Source organism: Tribolium madens, unplaced genomic scaffold, assembly GCF_015345945.1.
Source record: "Tribolium madens isolate multiple individuals breed KSU strain unplaced genomic scaffold, Tmad_KSU_1.1 Scaffold_97;HRSCAF=244;Tcas5.2_LG3a, whole genome shotgun sequence".
Lineage (NCBI taxonomy): Eukaryota > Metazoa > Arthropoda > Insecta > Coleoptera > Tenebrionidae > Tribolium > Tribolium madens.
This window is the reverse complement of record NW_025401069.1, coordinates 12145424-12164929: the sequence shown is the minus strand read 5'-3', so window position 1 is coordinate 12164929 and position 19506 is coordinate 12145424. Positions and strand designations below refer to the sequence as shown.

Below are 19506 nucleotides of genomic sequence, written 5' to 3'. Positions count from 1 at the left end.
GAAGAGTTCTACGGCAAGAAGATTAGATATTTACCGTAGGCCATTATTACATTTTTTTTTAAATAAACCATAATTTTATTTATAATAATTGTGACAAATACAAAATGCCTACTTTTTAAAAAGGCTAGGGGTGGTTTAGAGTTTATTTTCTTTATTTTATTCAATATGTAAAGGATAACCAAGACTGAACTGGTCCGCTGTGATTTTATACTTGCTATCTTCACCGAGCTACGTAATGGTTGCCAACTGTATTGATAATTGTCAACTGAAAGTGAGGTTATGAGTGAACAACAAATCAAATAAAATTTGTTAAATCAACAGAAAATCGTAATCAGTGTGCGAGGGTGATAAACTTGACTTCCCCGTTTTATCACAGGATGTAACGTTCCTGTTTCAATGTAATTGTGTGAAAAAATGACGCGAATTCGCTACTTGCTGCAATCATTTCGGGCTCGGCGTAATCGCCACTTATCACGCACCGATTCCGTGTCTTTTGAAGCCTTTTGCAACGAAATTCCTCAACGGAAATGCCCGACAACCAAAGAATCGTCCTTGAACGGCGACTTTAACACCTCTCCGCTCAAAAGAGAACTCCCGGTAAGTCCAAAAACGCCCCCCAAGAAAAATAAATAACTCCTACCTTCGTCAAGGATGAAGACTACGTCCGCTTCGCCCCACAGAACTGCGAATCCACCACTTGCTCCCGTCCTAGTCTGCCAGCAATCCTGCTGGTGCTCATGCTTCTGGCTGTGTTTTTAGTCCTTCCCTTGGTATATTTGTTACACTGTTTCGGAGTTATTTACACTCAAGAGCGCTACGAACACCCCACTTTACTCGAAAAAATCCACCATACGCACAAACCAAGCCAAATCAAAGTTCCTACAGCTCTGCCGCCGCCCCCGAAACCGGATTATGGCAAGTGCAAACTGGTCCAGGAGCGGGACCGGTTCGATTGCTACCCCGAGAATGGGGCCAATCAGCAGGGGTGCGAGAGCAGGGGCTGTTGTTGGATCCCGGCGAAAAAGAAGCCGAAAATGGGGGTGCCCCTAGCCACCCCCTACTGTTTCTATCCCTCCAATTACGCGACTTATAATTATGTAAATGTGACGCAGACGGCCTACGGTCTGGAGGCGTTCTTGAAACGGGGCTTTGCGACGGCCTATCCAGGAGATGTGGAAGTAATCAAACTCAGTGCTAAATTTGAGACAGACACGAGATTGCACATTAAAGTAAAAATTTCGATTAGAACCAACAAATATTTTAATTTTCTTCAAAGATTACAGATCCGTTGAAAAACAGGTTTGAGCCTCCGTTTCCAGAAGTTCCTATTGTCGATAAAGCGGCCATGAATTTGACTTACTTGTTTTATATTGACTCAACCAAGCCCGGGTTTAGGGTGGTAAGACGATCAGATAATACCATAATGTTAGTTTTTCTTGAAACTATGCAAAAAATTAATTGTTTCGTTCCAGTTTTGACGCATTAAATTTACCGAATTTAATTTTTTCTGATCAGTTTTTACAACTGAGCGGTAAATTACCTTCTAGTTACATTTACGGGATGGGAGAACATCGCAGTCGTTTGTTATTATCGACCCAATGGTCACGATTTACGTTATTCAACCATGACACAATTCCCTCTTTTGATGTAAGTTTTTATGGTGCAAAAAACAAAACTGATAATTCTTTCTTAGAAAAATTTATACGGTAGTCACCCCTTCTACCTAATAATGGAGAACTCGACTAAAAGCCACGGTTTTTACCTCCAAAACTCCAATGCTATGGGTAAGCCCCGCTTTTCACCTCCAACGTGTCACATTTTCATTTGCAGACGTTATACTGCAACCCACACCTGCAGTAACATTCCGACCAATCGGCGGCGTTCTAGACTTTTATTTTTTCCTCGGCCCCACCCCCACCGACGTGATTAGCCAATACACGGATTTGATTGGACGTCCGTTCATGCCGCCATATTGGGGGTTGGGCTTCCATTTATGTCGGTTCGGTTACAAAACCCTGAACCGAACTAGACTTGTCATGCAACGTAACATCGATGCTGGGATTCCATTGGTGGGTTTCGTGGTACAGTCGAGGGCAAAAGTAATGCCAGTTTTAGGACACGCAATGGAACGATTTGGACTACATGAAAAGTAGTAACGATTTTACTTACGATTCGGTCAATTTCAAAGGTTTGCCTCAGTTCGTTAAAGATTTACATTTGAAAGGGATGCATTATATTCCGTTGATTGATGCGGGGGTGAGTGGGAGTGAGCCCCCCGGGGCGTACCCCCCGTTTGACGAAGGGCTCAAAATGGACATTTTTGTTAAAAATTCAACCGGGCAGATATTTATCGGAAAAGTCTGGAATAATAAAAGTACAGTTTGGCCCGATTTTACACACCCCACAACAGTGGATTATTGGACAATGATGTTGAAATCCCTCCATGATGTTGTCCCCTTCGATGGAGCCTGGATTGACATGAACGAGCCGTCGAATTTCCTCTCGGGATCGTTTAACGGGTGCCCCAAGACCAGTCTAGACAGCCCCCCGTATTTGCCAAATGTCGATGGTGGCGCCCTCAACTACAAAACCATGTGCATGTCGGCGAAACACTACGCCGGTTTACACTACAACGTCCACAATTTATTCGGTTTTACTGAGGCAATTGTTACAAGTTTGTGAGTATTGCACTCGTGTGTTAACCGGTGATTAATAAGGCTCGGATTATATGCACGAAAATTTTGTAAAATATGCGCATATATATGCACGTATTTTTACAAAAATATGCACTATACAGGCTGCCCCAGAACTCGTGCCCCAGAGAAAAATTTCAAATAAGATAGGATAACAGGAACATGGAAAAAATGTTTAAAAAATTCTAACTGTCAAAAAAATTTGACATTTATTTTTTGACATTTTACATTTTTTATGTCTATTTAATGATACTGATGATCTTGTATATGTTTTTTAATAATTATTTAGTAAAGCTACAAAAATTTTGCCAATAAAAGCCACAAATAACATTAAACAGAGTTACAATTCAGGATACAGCTTCCTTGTTTCCTCTTTTAAAAGCCTGTAGCAAAAAAACTTGGAAAATTATTTTTCCAACAGAAATATACAGGGTGATGAAAAAAAAGGCGCCCACGATTGAAACAGGCGCGTCCTTTTTTATTGAAACATTGTGACCATCATTCCAAAAATAGTCTAAATAGATTCTTTTTAAAATTTAAACAGTTTGTCTAACAGCACAAAGCGGCAATATTGCACAAATTTCTTTTACTAAAAAACTATTTCACTCAGGTATTTTTCGTATCTAGGAAACCTTTTTGATTTTAATCGTTCAAATTTCACAGAACAAACATTGAAAATTGTTTTTTTTTTTTTGCTACCGTTTCCAATAATTGAACATTACTTGGATATTTTCTGTATCCTAGGATATTTGCAATGTTGCAACATTGATAAATTTTCTTTGGAGCCAAGAAATGGTATCCAAACATCTTCAATAAAGTTTATTTCAATAGACTTTCTACACATTTTTTTTAAGAACACCGTCAACAGTATCAAAATCTAGACTTTAACAATGAAATTATTTTAAAACTGTTAATTATATGGATTTCTTTTTTCTAAAAAGGAAAGTCTATATCTTACTGATAAGAGCACAAATACAATTTTGGTCTTCGAATTCGTCTTTAATAAAAGATCACTTATAACGTGTGGGTTAACACGGGCGCCTTTTGTTCATCATATAGTCAAAGTGCAAAACTTAAACTTTCATAACTTCGTAATTTTTATAGATAGAATTTTTTTAACATTTTTTACATGTTCCTGGTATCTTACCTTACAACCTTACACGGCATTTTTCTCTGGCGCGCGAGTTCTGGCGCACCCTGTATATTAAGAAATATGCTCTAATATATGCCAAATATGCATCGATATGCAAAACTTTTAACAATAAAAAATCTAAGTTGGGATAAATTTTTATCCTCGAGTACACTAAACTTTGTATTTTCGGCATCTTGAACTGCATACGATAAACGAAAGAGAATAAATAAATTGGTTTTGCGTCAGACAAACCATTTTAACAACCTAGTAATTAAGCCTTTCTAAGAAATCTGTACTTTTCAGATCAGATCACTAACAATTTCGCTAAAATTCATCTGCAGGCAAAGATAATAGCCATACCAGATGAATAAAAAGTATAAAATCAAACGTTCTTTGCTTCAACTATTTATTTTTTTGGAAAAACTAATTGATGAATGATAAAGTAAATACTATAAAAATGTGGTGTTTTATCAAAAATATTTTTTTTTGAATTTTATTTTTATTTTTGAGTTGTGTAATCCGGCAGGTGGCATTGACGCAAACGTTAGGTTTGCTACTCGGATTTCCAACACTAAATTATTGCCTCTGATTATTGTCGTAAGGATGTTTTCCAGATAAGTGGGATACGGAAAGTCGTGTGATGTTCACATCAGATTTTTCTCTATAATCTAAAGATTACAACTAGATATCTACTTTATACTGAATTAAAAAAAAATACATAAATTGCAATATTGACAAAAAATTGCATAACTCAAAAACAGAACAAAACTTCATTTTCAAAATACGATCACATTTTTTATATTACTTTAATTTATATTAATTATTTTCTGGAGACAAATGATTTAAATAAAAATAGCTTGATTCCATAATTTATATCCATCCTGTATAAAACAAATTTAAAAAGGAAATACTCAGCAAGATACTAATTCTTTGAGTCGGGATTACGATTTATCGGTTGTTTTGTCTTTACCATATTTTATAATCGAAATATTTTTCTAAAACTGTCCAATTTTTAACTTGAACTGAAATTTTTAATCGAAAATTTGTGATTTCATCAAAATATGCACAAATATGCAATATTTCCTAAAATATGCACGAAGTTGCCAAAATATGCAAAACATGCATTTTTTATTTGGCTTATTTTAATCAAAAAACATCAGATAGAAAACATACATTTTGCATATAATCCGAGCCTTAGTGATTAATATTCTCGCAATTAGCGCCATGTCTGACATTCGGGGGCGCCGCCCTATGGTCATCTCCCGCTCGACTTTCGCCGGTCATGGCCACTACGCCGGTCATTGGAGCGGCGACGTCGTTTCTGATTGGCTAGACATGAGATACTCCATTCCACGTACGTCACAAACCAATCACGGCCCACTAACCCAATTATAGAATTGTTGAGTTTCAGCCTCTTTGGGGTGCCTTTAATGGGGGCTGACATCTGCGGCTTCAATGGCAACACGACTAGAGCTTTGTGTAATAGATGGACCCAACTGGGGGCTTTTTACCCGTTTTCACGTAACCACAACACCGACGATGGCATTGTATTTTTCACATTTTGTAAAACCACATTTTGTTACTTTTTTTTCCTAGGATCAGGATCCGGTCGCGATGGGCCCCGAAGTGGTCATGTCGGCCCGTAAAGCCCTCTCGATGCGCTACAAACTGCTCCCCTACTTGTACACTTTATTTTGGGCTGCGCACACTAGGGGCGACACCGTCGCCCGTCCCCTATTTTTCGAATTTCCCAACGACTTGAAGACTTACGATATCGATGCGCAGTTTTTATGGGGGCCCGCTTTGATGATTGTGCCCGTTTTGGAGGAGAATTCGACGCAAGTGGGGGCGTACTTGCCGGAAGGGGTGTGGTACGATGTTTATACTAAATCACCAATCGCTGGTCAAGGCCAAAGTGTCAATCTCTCGGCCCCCTTGGACACAATTCCGCTTTTATTAAGAGGGGGCTATATATTGCCGACGCAGGCCCCCGAACAGACCACAACTCGCTCGAGGTTAAACCGAATCGAGATTATAGCAGCCGGTGATGAACAAATGAACGCATTTGGGGAGTTTTATTGGGATGATGGGGATTCATTGAGTGGGTTTTTGAGGCCGATTCGTGATTGTTTTGATTGAGGAGGTTTTTCAGATGCCTACGAGGAGAAGCAATACACTTTGATTGAGTTTTGGATGGAGAGGGGGGTGTTAAAGAGCGAGAATATTCACTGGAGTGGGACGGAGAAGCCTCCCAATCTGGGGGCATTGACTATAGTTGGAGTCACTGATTCGGTCGAGGAAGTGTTGGTGAATAATGTGGCACAAGCTTTCCGTTACGACACTATTCATAAGGTACGAAAAAATTAAGATTTTGTGATGTAATTGATTTTTTTTTTCAGTATTTGTTGGTCGAAAATTTGAATGTCGAATTACAGAAACCTGTAGTCGTTACATGGAAGTAAATGTTACCAAAGAATTAAGCGTAGTGTTAGTCATTTTAAGGCTGTTTTTCAAATTGACTGAATTAATTTTTAATGTTAGGGTAGATTGCTTGATGTTAATCAACGTTTTTCTTTTCTCAAATAAATAAGAATACGGAGTTCATTTTTATTGTTTATTTTTAGAGTGGAAGAGGTTTGAAAACCGGCCCATAACATTAAAAACCATACGTTTAGAAAATATAATTAACACTTAGATAAGTGGTGGTATAATAAAATTTTGTTTCTTTTTAATGATTAGTAAATATAATATGGCACTCGACTGGCAAATGCTTGAAGGAACATTAAAAAACTCCTAACTAAATTGAACCACCACGTCGATATATTTTTATATAAACATCACACCACAAAATTAGTTTAGACAGTTTATACAATTGTGATGCCAAACTCAAAATTGCCACGAAAAGTATTGCACTTAGAAGCTATGACACGAATTGGTGCAGTCGGTAGGCCCGACCAAAACAAAACTTAAAAATTACAACAAAAAATTCTTTGGTCTTAAATAAAATTAAAAAAAAACAAATAAAGCTAAATGTATCCTGTACAACCTTTTGGTTTCTCCCTTTGGTATGTGAGTGCTTCTTAAAGCTGATTTTTGTACTTTTCACACTTTGGGCAAGAACGGTATACCAAAAAGCGCAACAGTCATGAAAAAAATTTTCGGGTACTTGCAACAGTCAGTAAGCTACCTACTAGTCTACAATATTGTACTAACTCTTTGATTACGAAGTCAATTCTTCTAAAAGCTCCTCGGTCGATCTTTGTTCGTTTTTAAACTTCTCCATGTATTGTTTGGGGACAGTCCACTCGAGGAGAATCTCGACGTTCTTTTTAAGTTTCTCCGCGACTGAAAGACTCGTATCTTTGCACGGCTCCCTCCCCGAGCTCTTTATCGAATCTACGAGGATGTCGTCGATGAGTCTCTTATTAAACCCGAGCTCTTCCAGTCTTTCCTGCGAGGAAATCTTCTTCAATAGTACGGCTAAAAGGAACCTCATTTTTTCCAAAGACATGGGTGGGTCAATCGTATTGATATCAATCTCGTTTTTTTGGTGGAGGTTATTGTAGTAGTCTTGACACTTGGCATAGTGACCATCGAGATCGTTTTTGGTTTGGTGGAAGCTCCGGCAGTGGCTACAAACATACGGTTTCGAACTCTTATGTATGCACAACATGTGCTTCTTCAGGTGTGGCAACTGTGAAAACGAAACATTCTCACACAGGACACACACGAAGGGTTTTTCCCCCGTATGTCGTCTGATGTGGAGTTTGAGTGCAGTCGAATGGGCGAAAGCCTTCCAGCAGACTTGACACCGATAGGGCTTCTCCCCCGAGTGGATTCTCTGATGAACAGTCAACTGCGACCTTTGCGCAAATCGGGCCCCACAATGGGCGCACCCATGAGGCTTATCCTTCTTATGCACTCTCATGTGTTGGGGTAAGTGCCCTTTCAACTGTTTATTACAGATTTTGCAATGGAAGGCTTTCAGATTGCCGTGGTAGCAAGTGAGATGTTTCTTTAAGGCGTCTCTTCTGTAGAATTTCTTCCCACAGATGTCGCACACGTAGTCTCTAATCTCCAAATGGCCTTTAATGTGCAATTTCAGATTGGCTGAACACGTGAACGCCGACGAGCAAATATCGCATGTGTAGGGCTTCACTCCAGTGTGCGTCCGCATGTGCTGGACCAATTGCCCCCCTCTCGCGAACGTCTTGGGGCAGATGCGACACTGGTAGGGCTTCACCCCCGTGTGGATGCGAATGTGGAGTCTCAAACGCTCCTTCACCGGAAACTCCTTGTTGCAATAGTTGCAAACGTAGGTTTGCAGGGTTGGCAGCCCTAGAGAGTGTTTGGCCGCCACGTGATTTTTGAGGGAGCCGGCCTGCCGGAAGCCCTGATTGCATTCTTTGCACACGTACGGCCGCTCGTCGGTGTGCACTCGCAGGTGCTTCTTGAGATCGTGTTTCGTGAGGAATTTTTTTTGGCAGACTGCGCATTCGTGCTTTCGCACTTTCTCTTTGGCGTGAGTCATTTATGGCTTTGTTTTTTGTGACTAGAATGTTAACATGCAAACCGGCACCGGGTGCGAGTTTATGTCCCAACCACCAAAGAAATATGTTAGAGTGATCTAAAGAGAGTCGGCGGGCGCCATCTCTGGACACGCCGAACCATCACCTCACCTGCAAGAAGGACCAACTCAACCGACGAGACTACGGCGGGAAAGGCCCCACTCCGCACGGCAGAGGGTTAGGAACAGTGTTGCCAGGTGTGGGGAAATTGAAAACTTTTCTAAAAATTCTGATAATTTTTTGGAAATGAAAAAAACTGTTTTCCGTGCATTTTCCAAGTTTTCAACCAGAAACTTGATTCCTTCGGCAAGTTTTTTCATAAAAGTCGAAAAAGCACCAAACTAAAAATAGTTCTCGTTTGATTTTTTACAAAATTTTACTACAGGACTGAAAATGACAATTCATTTTTGTCTTTTTCGAATACTTTTTCAGCTAAAAATATACAATTATATCGCAAAATTTCGTTAAAAACAATTCAATCAACCAAAAACGGCGTTATATTTGCCCATTTCAAGTGTTTAGCACGTTTTTGAGATTTAAACAAAGTAAATTCTAAAAATTTTGTTAAAACAGACAAAAAAATTACAAAATTAAATCGAAATTGATATTCTTTTTAGCTTGTGTCGCTCGACTTACTTCATTTGAACCAGAAGGCTCATTTATTTTGCAAAATCTTGTCCAAACACGCTTGAAAATCACAAAAACAGTTGATATTGATGTTATTTTGTTTGTTTCACTCGATTTAACTGCTTTTTGAACAAAATAAGACAGAAATAAGCACGTTTTTGTACTATAATTTCAGGTTTTCTTGCGAGATTTCGCTAAAACGAACTGAAAAACCAACATATTAAGTCGAAAATTACTTTAATTTTGCATTTTTTGAGAGTTTTAGTATGTTTTTCAGCTAGAAACGCAATTATTTCGAAAAATTGGTAAACAAGCCAAGAAAACACAAAATTAGGCCGAAAATGATATAATTTTTTCCTTTTTCGAGAGTTCAAGCATATTTTTAAGCTGAAAACTCTTGTTTTTTTCGCAAGAGTTTGCCACAGCGTCTCAAAAATCACTAAATTGTTATAATTATAAAAAAGTTATATTTTCACCTAACTCTAAGGCTTTAACTTGATTATTTTCAAATTTTCTCAAAGAAAAAATAATCGAAAACCACCAAATTCGTTAAAAATAGTTCTATTTCTTTTTTACAAGACATTACTTAAAAAGTCGAAAATGACAACTTATTTTAGTTTTTTTTAATGCTTTTTCAGCCAGAAACACAATTATTTTGCAAAATTTTGTCAAAAAGAAACTACAAATTCAACAAAAGAGCCCAAAAACGGCGTTTTTTGTCTTTGTTAAGAGTTTAAAGATGGTTTTGAGGGACAAAAACACAAAAAGTTAGAAAAATTATATTGAAACAGGCTTAAAATCTACAAAATTAAATCGAAATTGATATCATTTTTTAGCTTGTTTCGACCTATTTACTTTGTTTCTAGACCAGAGGTTCACTTATTTTGCAAAAATCTTGTACAAACACGCCTAAATATCACAAACAGAATTGATATTGATGTTATTTTAATTGTTTCACTCGATTTAACTGGTTTTTTGAGCAAAATAAAACAAAAATAAGCTTGATTGTACTACGATCTCAGGTTTTTCGCTAGATTTCGCTAAAACAAACTAAATAATCAAGAAATTAAGTCTAGAATTACATTTCTCGAGCGTTTTTTATTTAATAACACAAAATTTTGTTGAAAACAAGCCGAAAAATCACAGAATTGGGCCAAAAAGCATGTCATTTTTGCTTTTTTTCAAGAGTTTAAGCAGATTTTTAAGCTAAAAACTGCGTTTTTTCGCGATATTTTGCCACACAAATCGTAGTCTAGTGAAAATTTGGCAAATTTTTCTACTCGAGTCTGGTGAATTCTGTTTTTGCTCTGGCAACACCGGTTAGGAAGCAAAAAAGTGGAATGGTTAGGCGTGTGCTGGGGGGCCGACTCCATTTCGACTGACTACTCCCAAAAAATCAAAAGACAAGTATTAGATGAAATGGAGGCGGCCTTTTAGCCTCTGCCTGCATGGAGTCGGTCTTTCCAAGTTTGGGGGAAGTCAAGGAAACTTAGCAGTGCTGCCACTCCAGAAAAACTAAATTATGGGGTCAAGTGTCAGCAAGCCATTCGTTAACGGTTATGCGAATCTGGTTATTTTTCTACGAGTAATAAGAAAAAAGGGTGTTTTGTCTATGATCATGAGGTGCATATTTAATAAAATTTTCCCTGTAAAGAAAGGTTAAATTGAGAAGCAGTTGTCTTGGACGTATCCTGTTACATCCATTACGACTGTCCGCTAAAAATTTGGGTAAAAAGGGCCCCAATTGAAGGCCTTAATGCAACCTTACACTCGGGTTTGGGGTTTAGAAAAATTATCAACACTCTAACCGTTACTTAGTGTGGGTTAATTAAATAAAATAAAAACTCACCAGAAAACCGTGCATCTTGTTGGAAGTGTGGTGAATTAAAGCCAATTTGGATTTTAGTTTACCATTGTGATTGTAAGATGTTTTTTAATGTCAAAAACTAGTGTCAAATTTAAATTTCCCCAGATTTGTCACTAAACGCAAAGCGCCAAATTCAAACACATTCAAATCAGTTTTTATTGGAACAAACATTTAAAAAAAACATAGAAAACAATGCACAAAATTAAAACACATTTTGAACTTAACTAAATGGAATTTAAATTTTCTTAATGAGATCACCGTAATAGGCAGTAATTGAAACAAGATTTTTCTTCATGAAATTCTGCTCAATTTCAACTCCTCCACCCGGCGTAGTTTCGTCAATTAACTAAAAAAATATAAACACTCAAAATACCCTTCCCACTTGTAGTAAACTTACTAAAAAAGCGTTGCTATTTTTCGGTAAGAAAACAGCAATATTGCTGGTAATCACTCTACCAATTTCCAAAAGCTTGGAAATGGGAACAGGCAGTAACATCGACTCTAAATCGTAAACCACTTCGTTTTTGTAAGTCGGCCCGCCCCACGGAGGGCTAAAAAACACAACATCGGCTTTCAACGTAGGCGCTACATGGAAAAAATCCCCCACGATGAAATCAATCCTGTTTGCCACACCATAAACTTCGGCGTTATTTCGCGCCAATTCGATCTTTTTCGGATCGATATCTATTGCTATAACTGCAACAACCCAATTTCCATTTATTTTATCAAAAAAATGCCAGAAATAAACCTCGTTTGCACGTGAATGCAAATTGAATTGCGTTACCCCCAGCCCCGCAAAAGCCATCAACAATCAGGTCGCATTTACACCTCTGTGCAATATGTTTGGCGATTTGCTCGGGAGTCACCGAGTACCAACTCTCCTCATCCAGTTTAATGCCTTCGTCAAACTTGCTAAAAAGGTGAAACCTCCTATGCCAGTATTTCTTCAAATGAGTATTTTCCTTGATCTCCGGTGGCATGATAATCTTCTTCTTCCGTTTCTTCCTCTTTGGGACCACCGTTTCGTCCGGCTGCTCCTCAACTTTCGGCGGAGTCGTCACGAGTTCACTTGCGATTTCCTCATCAGCTGAACTTTGCTTATCGTCGGATGTGTCCAATAAAACGCCCTGAAAAGTTTGCTAAAAAAACAAATTAATAAATACAACACTCATAAATGATTTTTTCTACGTCTTCTTGTTCCACAACAGCACCGTCATCATCGAAATGAATGTGTTTGGGCCTTGGTACTTCATTTCGTAGTTTCAAGTGCCGATTTTGTAACCTAATGTGCTTCATTTTGTATTGGACTTGGCCCGCAATTGGGTTAGAATTGGTGTCTTGGAATTCGATCCCCATCAGATTAAAAGCTGCTTTGATTTTCTTGCGACATGACTCAAAATTAGTTATACCAATCGAACTAAAAATTTTTTTGTTATTTATGGTCAAAATTACAAAATAGCCCAGTCAAATTAGACAAATCGGTGGAAAAAAATCCTAGAAAGTTGTAATTTTTTTTAAACGCTTGACATATATCAAAAGTCTCCAAAGGTAGGGGGCGAGCTCAAAGAAGGGGAGGGGGTTAAAAGTGTCTTTTTTTGTTTTTTGCTTATATCTCGGAAACGATCACTCCTATCGGTTTTTACCTTGTTAAAGTTTTTTTCCTACAAAAATTTAACCAAAATCAAATAACCAACCGTTATCCATAAAAAGACCATGCGAACATTTTTGTAGAAAATTTTGTAAGCTTTAATTTTGATAAGAAGGTAAAAACTGATAGAAGTGATCATTTCCGAGATGTAAGCAAAAAAACAAAAAAAGACACCTTTAACCCCCTTCCCCTCCTCGAGCTCGCCCCTACCCTCGGGGACTTTTGATATACAGGATGACCCAAAGGTGCGTGCAAGCTCCATAACTTTTTTTCTATCCAAGCTATCGATTTGATTTTTTTTAATGGGGTAGGTCCGATGATGAAGCACATTTTAAAAATATTTTCATTTAATACAGGATGTCCCAAAATAAGAAAACCCCCAATTTTTGTTACATTTTTGAATTCGACACTAAATTATCGATATAACGCATCCTATCTGCAATAGTTTTTGACTTACATCAATTTATGTGTCAAAATAGTCGTGTATAGACTACAAAAATTAATAACTTCAGAAACATTTAAGATAACTTAACATTTTTCAGTCGATTCTTTAAGCTTTAACAAATCCTCCGAGATGAAGGCGAATTTAGGGTCAATGTTCCGTCGCCTACTATGATTTTTTGAAAATTGACAAATTACAAAAACTCGATTTTTTCAAATACAGCACCCTATATTTTATTGCATCATTGCATGGCATTATTTATGAGCTTTTTTCCAATATAGAGTTTGTGGTATCTACTTTGTAAAATTTGTGACATTTTTGGAAAATAAAAAATGTAGATTTTTTTCGAAAAAAAAAAAAACTGAAAAAGCAACATATGCTAGAATTCGGAGCTTATTTATTAGAAGATTAGCAGCTTGTGTAGAACATGATGGTGACTTATTTGAGCATTTTCTCAAAATTTTTACATTGTTACAACCTTCGTTTCCTGTTCTTGTAAAAATTACTAAAAGCTTATAAAAAATGCCATACAATAAAATATAGTGTTGTATTTGAAAAAGTCGAGTTATTGCCATTTGTACTTTGTCATTTAAAAAAAATCGTAATAGGCGATAGAACATCGACTCAGAGTTCGCCTTTATCTCAAAAGATGCGCTAAAATTTGGAGAAGCGACTGGAAAAAGTTTGTTACGTTATCTTAAATGGTTCTGAAGTTATGAAGTCAAAAACTATTGTAGATTGAATGTGTTATATCGACAATTTAGTGGTGAATTCCAAAATGTAACAAAAATTGAGTGTTTTCATTTAAAAAACAGAACTTGTGTATCTTAGTTTGGGACATCCTTTATTAAGTAAAAATATTTTTGAATTGCGCTCCATTATAAGAAGTATTATTTAAAAAAATCAAGTCGATAGCTTATTTAAAAAAAGTTATGGAGTTTGGGGCACGCTGTATGTCTACCCAAGTTTATAAAAATTTAACTCTAGGATTTTTTTCCAACGATCGCCCAATTTTTGTCTAATTTGACTAAGCTAAAAGAAAATACTTTTCGACAGTATCAGCCTCCTCGACTCGTTCTCTTTTATTTTTTCCAGTACCAAAATGGGTTGGTAATCCCATAGCGGCCATTTTGGTCGCCTCATCATCCAGACTATCATTCTCTGAACATTTCGTTTCTTCCATTTTGCTATTTTCCTCACTCGAAACTTTTAAATTGCTTAAAAGAGTCCCTAGAGACTGGGCTACGTTGCTATTGACTTCGATAGGACACTTGACGTCGTTTTTCTCGACTTTTCCTTGAAACACTTTATGGATATTTTTCTTGGTTTGTTTGCTAACGTGCGAGGGGCTGCTTAAATACGCATTGGCTGTGCTAGGAACGGAGTTTTCGATTTTTTCGCCTAAAACAACATCTACTACCCTGATTTAAACTGATTCGATTCATTTAGACACTTACCACTGACGTTGTGTTCTTTCCAATTGGCCACGAAAATTTGGTATTGCTTCATGAACTCTTCCTCGTAGTGCCTCTTCCAGAGGACATTCCATTGGTGTTGGTAATCCTCCTCGTGCTCCTCCGAGCTGGTGGAACTCATCGAGCTCTGGACCGAACTAACCGACGAAAAACTATCCGAACTGTGCGAACTTTGGCTCAAATCCAACGAAGAGATCGTCATGCGAGTCACATTCGTCATTGAATCCACCGTTCGCAGAGAGCTGGCATGTGAGCCACACCGCGAGCTCAACAACTGCTCCACTTCCGTCTCGCAGTCCACACTGACCGGCGACAGGGGATTCCACCCTTCGGACACCTCCGTGAAGAGTTTATCATCGCTTCCGGACAAATTCCTCACCAAGACTCGATTCTTTTCGTGGGGTTCGATGTCGAGTGTCAGCAGTTCGCGCTGCTCTTTGGTTCTGGTTTCGCCGTTGGCTTGGTCTTGGGCGATATGGAGGTAGTCGGGGTTGATGTAAGCGCTGTATTTGCCGATCCACGATTCCCAGATGAGTTTTTCGCCGTTGAGGTACCAAAATTTCTGCCAATCGGCGTCGATGTCGTGTCTGATGCATTCGGTGAGGTCGGCGCCGCTGTCACTGGGTTGGAGGCCACCGCGACGGGGCTCGTGCGATTCACGGAGGCTGTCGTGCTCGTCGGTGGAGAGGTTGTCGGTGTGAGAGGCGCTGCAGTAACAACTAAGCGTCTCGGTCTCGGCCTAAGGTGCGAAAAAGCAACGGAAAAAATTTAAACCATTTTTATGACATTTGTCACGGTTGGCAATATTCGTTTGTTTTGTAATAAAAGCTAAGGTTACTATGCTTAAAAAAGTTTCAATTTACGATGAACCACAAAAATTTATTATAAAAGCATTTAAATTACTTATAGTCAAATAATTAACATGAAAAAACTAGAATTATTTCATCATAAGTTTTCAATTTAAATGCACTTTTTAAAATCTAGGACATTTTGTTATTTTAGGTTGGCTATCCCATTCAACGATAACTCGATAACACCTAAATTAAAAAAAAAATATGTTTTCAACATTTTTTTTCCAATTTTAAGTATTTTTACCAACATTTTTGGACTTATTAATCAGTATTTTATAGCGACTGCGCCTAGAAACACAAACATTGTCAAAATCATTTAGTTTATTGAAGTTGAAATTGGGTTTATAGTTTATTTGTTGTAAAATAGTATATTAAATACGAGTTATAGAATAAATGATTGCTTGAATGACTTTCTGTAACGAGTCTTTTATACATTTTTTTCCACTTTGCGCATGTCTGCTGTTTTAAATAAAAAAAGAATATTTTTCAATTTTGACACACAGCAGTGTCATTCATGTTGCCAAGTCTGGTGAAATTTCACCATATCTGATGATTTTTATTCTAAGCTAGTGAGTTGGTGAAAACTTTTTTAAAAATTCTAATATCTGACGATTTTTTGGAAATGTAGGTAAGCAGAAAATTAATAAATTTTGAAATCATTTTTTTAATTATCTATTCGCCCAAGTATTTAGTAAAATTAACTTTTTTGCGCAATTTTGCACAAGAAACCAAGTTTAATTTTTTAATTATTTTTTTTTAAATACGAGTGGTAAATTAAGTAAAAAATAATGACACTTTTTTGTTTTTTGAGCATTTTGTACGTTTTATTTTAACCAAAAACACTTTTAGCAAGTTTTCTAAAAAAAAAATTCAAAACAACATTCAATTAGTTAAAAAAAATGTTTTATTTGATTTTTTTTTAATAGATTTCACTCAATAGGGTAAAAAACGCCAAATTGGGTCCAAAAGTACATTATTTTGGCCTTTTCGGAGCGTTTGATAGTACGTTTTTCAGCCAGAAACAGAACAATTTTGCAAAATTTCGTAAGAAAGCAAAAATTTACCAAATTAAGCCAAAATTGGCGTTATTTTGCATTTTTAGCGTGTCTAAGCACCTTTTTGAAACAAATACTACGTTTTTCTAAAAAAAAAAAAAAACACTAAAACTAACTGAAAATTTAAATTAGGTTAAAATTGATGTAATTTTACCTTGTTTTTCTCGATTTAGTTCGTTTTTGAACCAGAGACTCATTTATTTTGTAAGAAAAAATTACAAATAAAATCTCAATTTATGTTATTTCGTATGTTTCATTCGATATAGCTCGTTTTTGAATAAAAATTTGTAAAAAATAAGCCGAAAAATGCAAAATTGTGTTGAAATTTTACCTTTAAGCAGGTTTTTGAAATATAATCTCAATTTTTTGCAAAATTATGCTAAAACCAACAAAAAAAAAAACGCCAAATTAAGTCAATATGTTTTAAGTGTCAAAATTTTTTAAGTGTTTCAGGTAAAAACGTAAATATTTCGCAAAATTTCGGTAAAAACAAGACAAAAAATTACAAATTACACCAAAAAAGTGTTATTTTTGCCTTTTTCGAGTGTTTAAACACGTTTTTGAGCAGATGTAAAGCTTCAATAGTATTAGAAATAATTTAATCTGGTAATCTGGGAAAATACGTCTGGAAATAAATTATTTCAGCTATCTTGTGAATTTAATTTTTTTGAGCTGATAACAGTGTTACTCAGGGAGGTATTGAAAAATTTAACTCGAACTGAATTCTCAAGATTTTTTCATGTTTACTACCAAAATTTCGGGAAATTGGTAAGTTTATTGAAAGTAATTTTCTTTTAACGGCATTGTAACCAACATTAAAAACATAGAATACGCTAGATTCGTGTTACCGCACCCAAACGATTTTTATTAAAATAAAAATTATGTATTTTGAAAAAATGAAACAATTTTTTCTTTTGTTTACTTACCTCCTGTTTGACTTTATTCTTTAAAATTTGGGGCAGTGAGATGCATTCACTCGAGACCTCCTGTTCGATTAAAAGTTCTTCTTCAGAAGCGCTGAATTCGGATGAGAAAACGGTTCGTTTGAGATTGTCATCTTTGTTTCTGCAAAGATTTAAAAATTTGAAAACTAGAGTCTGGAAATTCGTGATGAAACAAAAATAATAAAACACACTTCAAAAATAAAATATTTATTATCCGATATAAAACTTTACAAATCAAAATTCGATATATTAAAATTAAGCAACTCGTTCCTAGCTTGAAAATAACCTGTATCAGTCAGGTCATAAGGATCAGGTACAAATGGCGGTTGTGCTTCTAGTAAATTTTTCCAATCGGTGTTTTTGAAAACTTCTAATTTCATAACTTCGGCGGCTTGTGGTCGCTTTTCCGGATCCGGAGTTAACAAACTTTCAATAGCATCAACGACTTCTTTGCTTAGAGCTTCATCATCAGTGGGCCATTCAATGTTATGATCGAGAATATTTTTAAAAACTTGTTGGGGAGTTTCATCATTGAATGGGGGAATCCCTGTGACAAACTCGTAGAAGCAAACTCCCAACGCCCACCAATCCACGGCACAGTTGTGCCCCTTTTGCAACAACAACTCGGGGGCTAAATAATCAGGAGTCCCCAAAATGCGTTGATCGCTGCTCCACTGCCCCCTCTTCACCGACTTGGGAGTTCTATACGGAGTTCGGGGAGTTTTCGGAGTTATGGGACTAACAACATTTTCTTCATTTTTGCAATCAGAGTCTTTAGGAATTTCAAATCTTGTCGTTTTGATTATCACTTTGTTGGGTTTTGGATTCGAAACCGGCGTCGAGAACGTGACCCCCTTGGGGGAACTTGTCGAATCGACTCTTAGAATTTCCATTTCGCCAGTCAAACCTGTTTTTATGTATGATTTTCGGGTGGTTTCCGGACTCGGTGATCGTTGTTTCCGCTTCCGGTCGCCCCCTCGTATCTTGTAGCACCCTCGCCGACTCACGGGGGACGTGGCACAATTGGAGTCTTCCGGGTTGGTGCTCTGACACGTGTGGTAGGAGCTGTTGTCTGTGACTTGCAGTGAAGCCCCCTCGGCCGATAAAAACGTGACTCCTGACAACGCCGAGCTGTTGCAGTCGAACCGTCGCTCTAAATTGGCCCCCGAGTCGTCGTACTTGCTCAATTCACAGTTCCGGGAGTTCCCCGAACCGAAACTGAGATGCGAGGTGAGGCTCAAGAGTTGGCCGGGGGTGCGAGTGCAGAGATTGGGGGTGGCGTTTTCAAAATCGGATATCTCCAAGTCTCGGTGAATTTGGACACAGGAGAGGCCAAAGTCGGTTAATTTGACGTGGCCCTCTTTGGAGAGGAGCATGTTGTCGGGTTTGATGTCCCGGTGGATTATGCTATGACTGTGGAGGTATTGGAGGGCGAGGCACACCTCAGCGACGTAGAAAGTCGCCATAGGCTCGTCGAAAAACCCGTAGACGCTTAAGAGACTCTTGAGATCGCCCCCGACCATGTAATCCATGACGAGGTAAATCGACGATGCCGTCTGGAGGGTGTAGTACAATTGCACACAAAAAGGGCTCTTGGTGAGGGCCAAGGCATTGCGCTCGTTCACCACTTGCGACACCATGTTTTTATTCACCATTTCTGTCTTTTTCATCACTTTGATTGCGTACATCACGTCCATGTTCGTCTTTTTGCACCCCAAAAACACCTTACCGAAAGCGCCGCGACTTATGGGCTTGATTATGCAAAAATCTTGGATATTGGGAGCTTTGGGCTCGTTGTTGGTCATTTTAACATAGTGAAAAATGCGTTTTGGCGAAAATTGGGTTAAAAACCGTTTTGCCGCATTTAAATCTGATGGCGAACTAAATGACAGATGACAGAATAATAACCTACCTTACAAAAACCCTGCTACATAAACAGTAGATTTCTTTGGATTTGTCGCGGTTCTGCAGGTGGATCTCAGCCAATGCGTACCACGGCAACTCGCACATATTAATACCTCAAAATAGCATTTTTTGAGGAAGGAATCTCGCGATTTTTACATGATTTACACGATTTGCACCCATCGGAAGCTGCGTCAACATGGCCGGGTTTTGACAGCAGGGAAATTTTAAAAAGTAATTACCAATTAATCGGTCCCCAAAACAAAATAAATCATTTCTGGAACCGGAATTTTTTCAACTAA

General features: G+C 37.6%; 4 protein-coding genes across 5 annotated transcripts; 1 reads left to right on the top strand and 3 right to left on the bottom strand.

Annotated features, from left to right (window-relative positions):
* The first annotated feature begins 235 nt into the window (after positions 1-235).
* Positions 236-6429, top strand: LOC123015223 (lysosomal alpha-glucosidase-like). Its single transcript, XM_044414838.1, has 12 exons — positions 236-597; positions 651-1229; positions 1277-1425; positions 1473-1647; positions 1694-1784; positions 1831-2069; positions 2116-2678; positions 5046-5179; positions 5221-5372; positions 5422-5926; positions 5978-6177; positions 6225-6429. Exons 1-12 carry the CDS (start codon positions 415-417, stop codon positions 6285-6287), a joined length of 3033 nt encoding a protein of 1010 aa, XP_044270773.1. The 5' UTR covers positions 236-414; the 3' UTR covers positions 6288-6429.
* Positions 6426-10981, bottom strand: LOC123015227 (zinc finger protein OZF). Its single transcript, XM_044414842.1, has 2 exons — positions 10870-10981; positions 6426-8504 (listed from the first exon to the last, which is right to left on the bottom strand). The coding sequence occupies exon 2, from the start codon at positions 8354-8356 to the stop codon at positions 7046-7048; it is 1311 nt and encodes a 436-aa protein (XP_044270777.1). The 5' UTR covers positions 8357-8504; positions 10870-10981; the 3' UTR covers positions 6426-7045.
* Positions 10982-11019: 38 nt separating this feature from the next.
* LOC123015224 (trimethylguanosine synthase) lies at positions 11020-19438 on the bottom strand. Of its 2 annotated transcripts, none has more exons than XM_044414840.1 (8): positions 19215-19438; positions 17285-17423; positions 14435-15191; positions 14024-14378; positions 12076-12304; positions 11636-12026; positions 11285-11583; positions 11020-11233 (listed from the first exon to the last, which is right to left on the bottom strand). In XM_044414840.1, the coding sequence occupies exons 1-8, from the start codon at positions 19310-19312 to the stop codon at positions 11123-11125; spliced, it is 2379 nt and encodes a 792-aa protein (XP_044270775.1). In that variant the 5' UTR covers positions 19313-19438; the 3' UTR covers positions 11020-11122. The 2 variants fall into 2 exon arrangements, with proteins under 2 accessions (XP_044270775.1, XP_044270774.1); XM_044414839.1 differs by having other exon boundaries at positions 14024-14390; positions 19215-19437.
* Positions 17497-19195, bottom strand: LOC123015226 (serine/threonine-protein kinase greatwall). The gene has a single exon (XM_044414841.1). It carries the CDS (start codon positions 19105-19107, stop codon positions 17530-17532), a length of 1578 nt encoding a protein of 525 aa, XP_044270776.1. The 5' UTR covers positions 19108-19195; the 3' UTR covers positions 17497-17529.
* Positions 19439-19506: the final 68 nt, after the last annotated feature.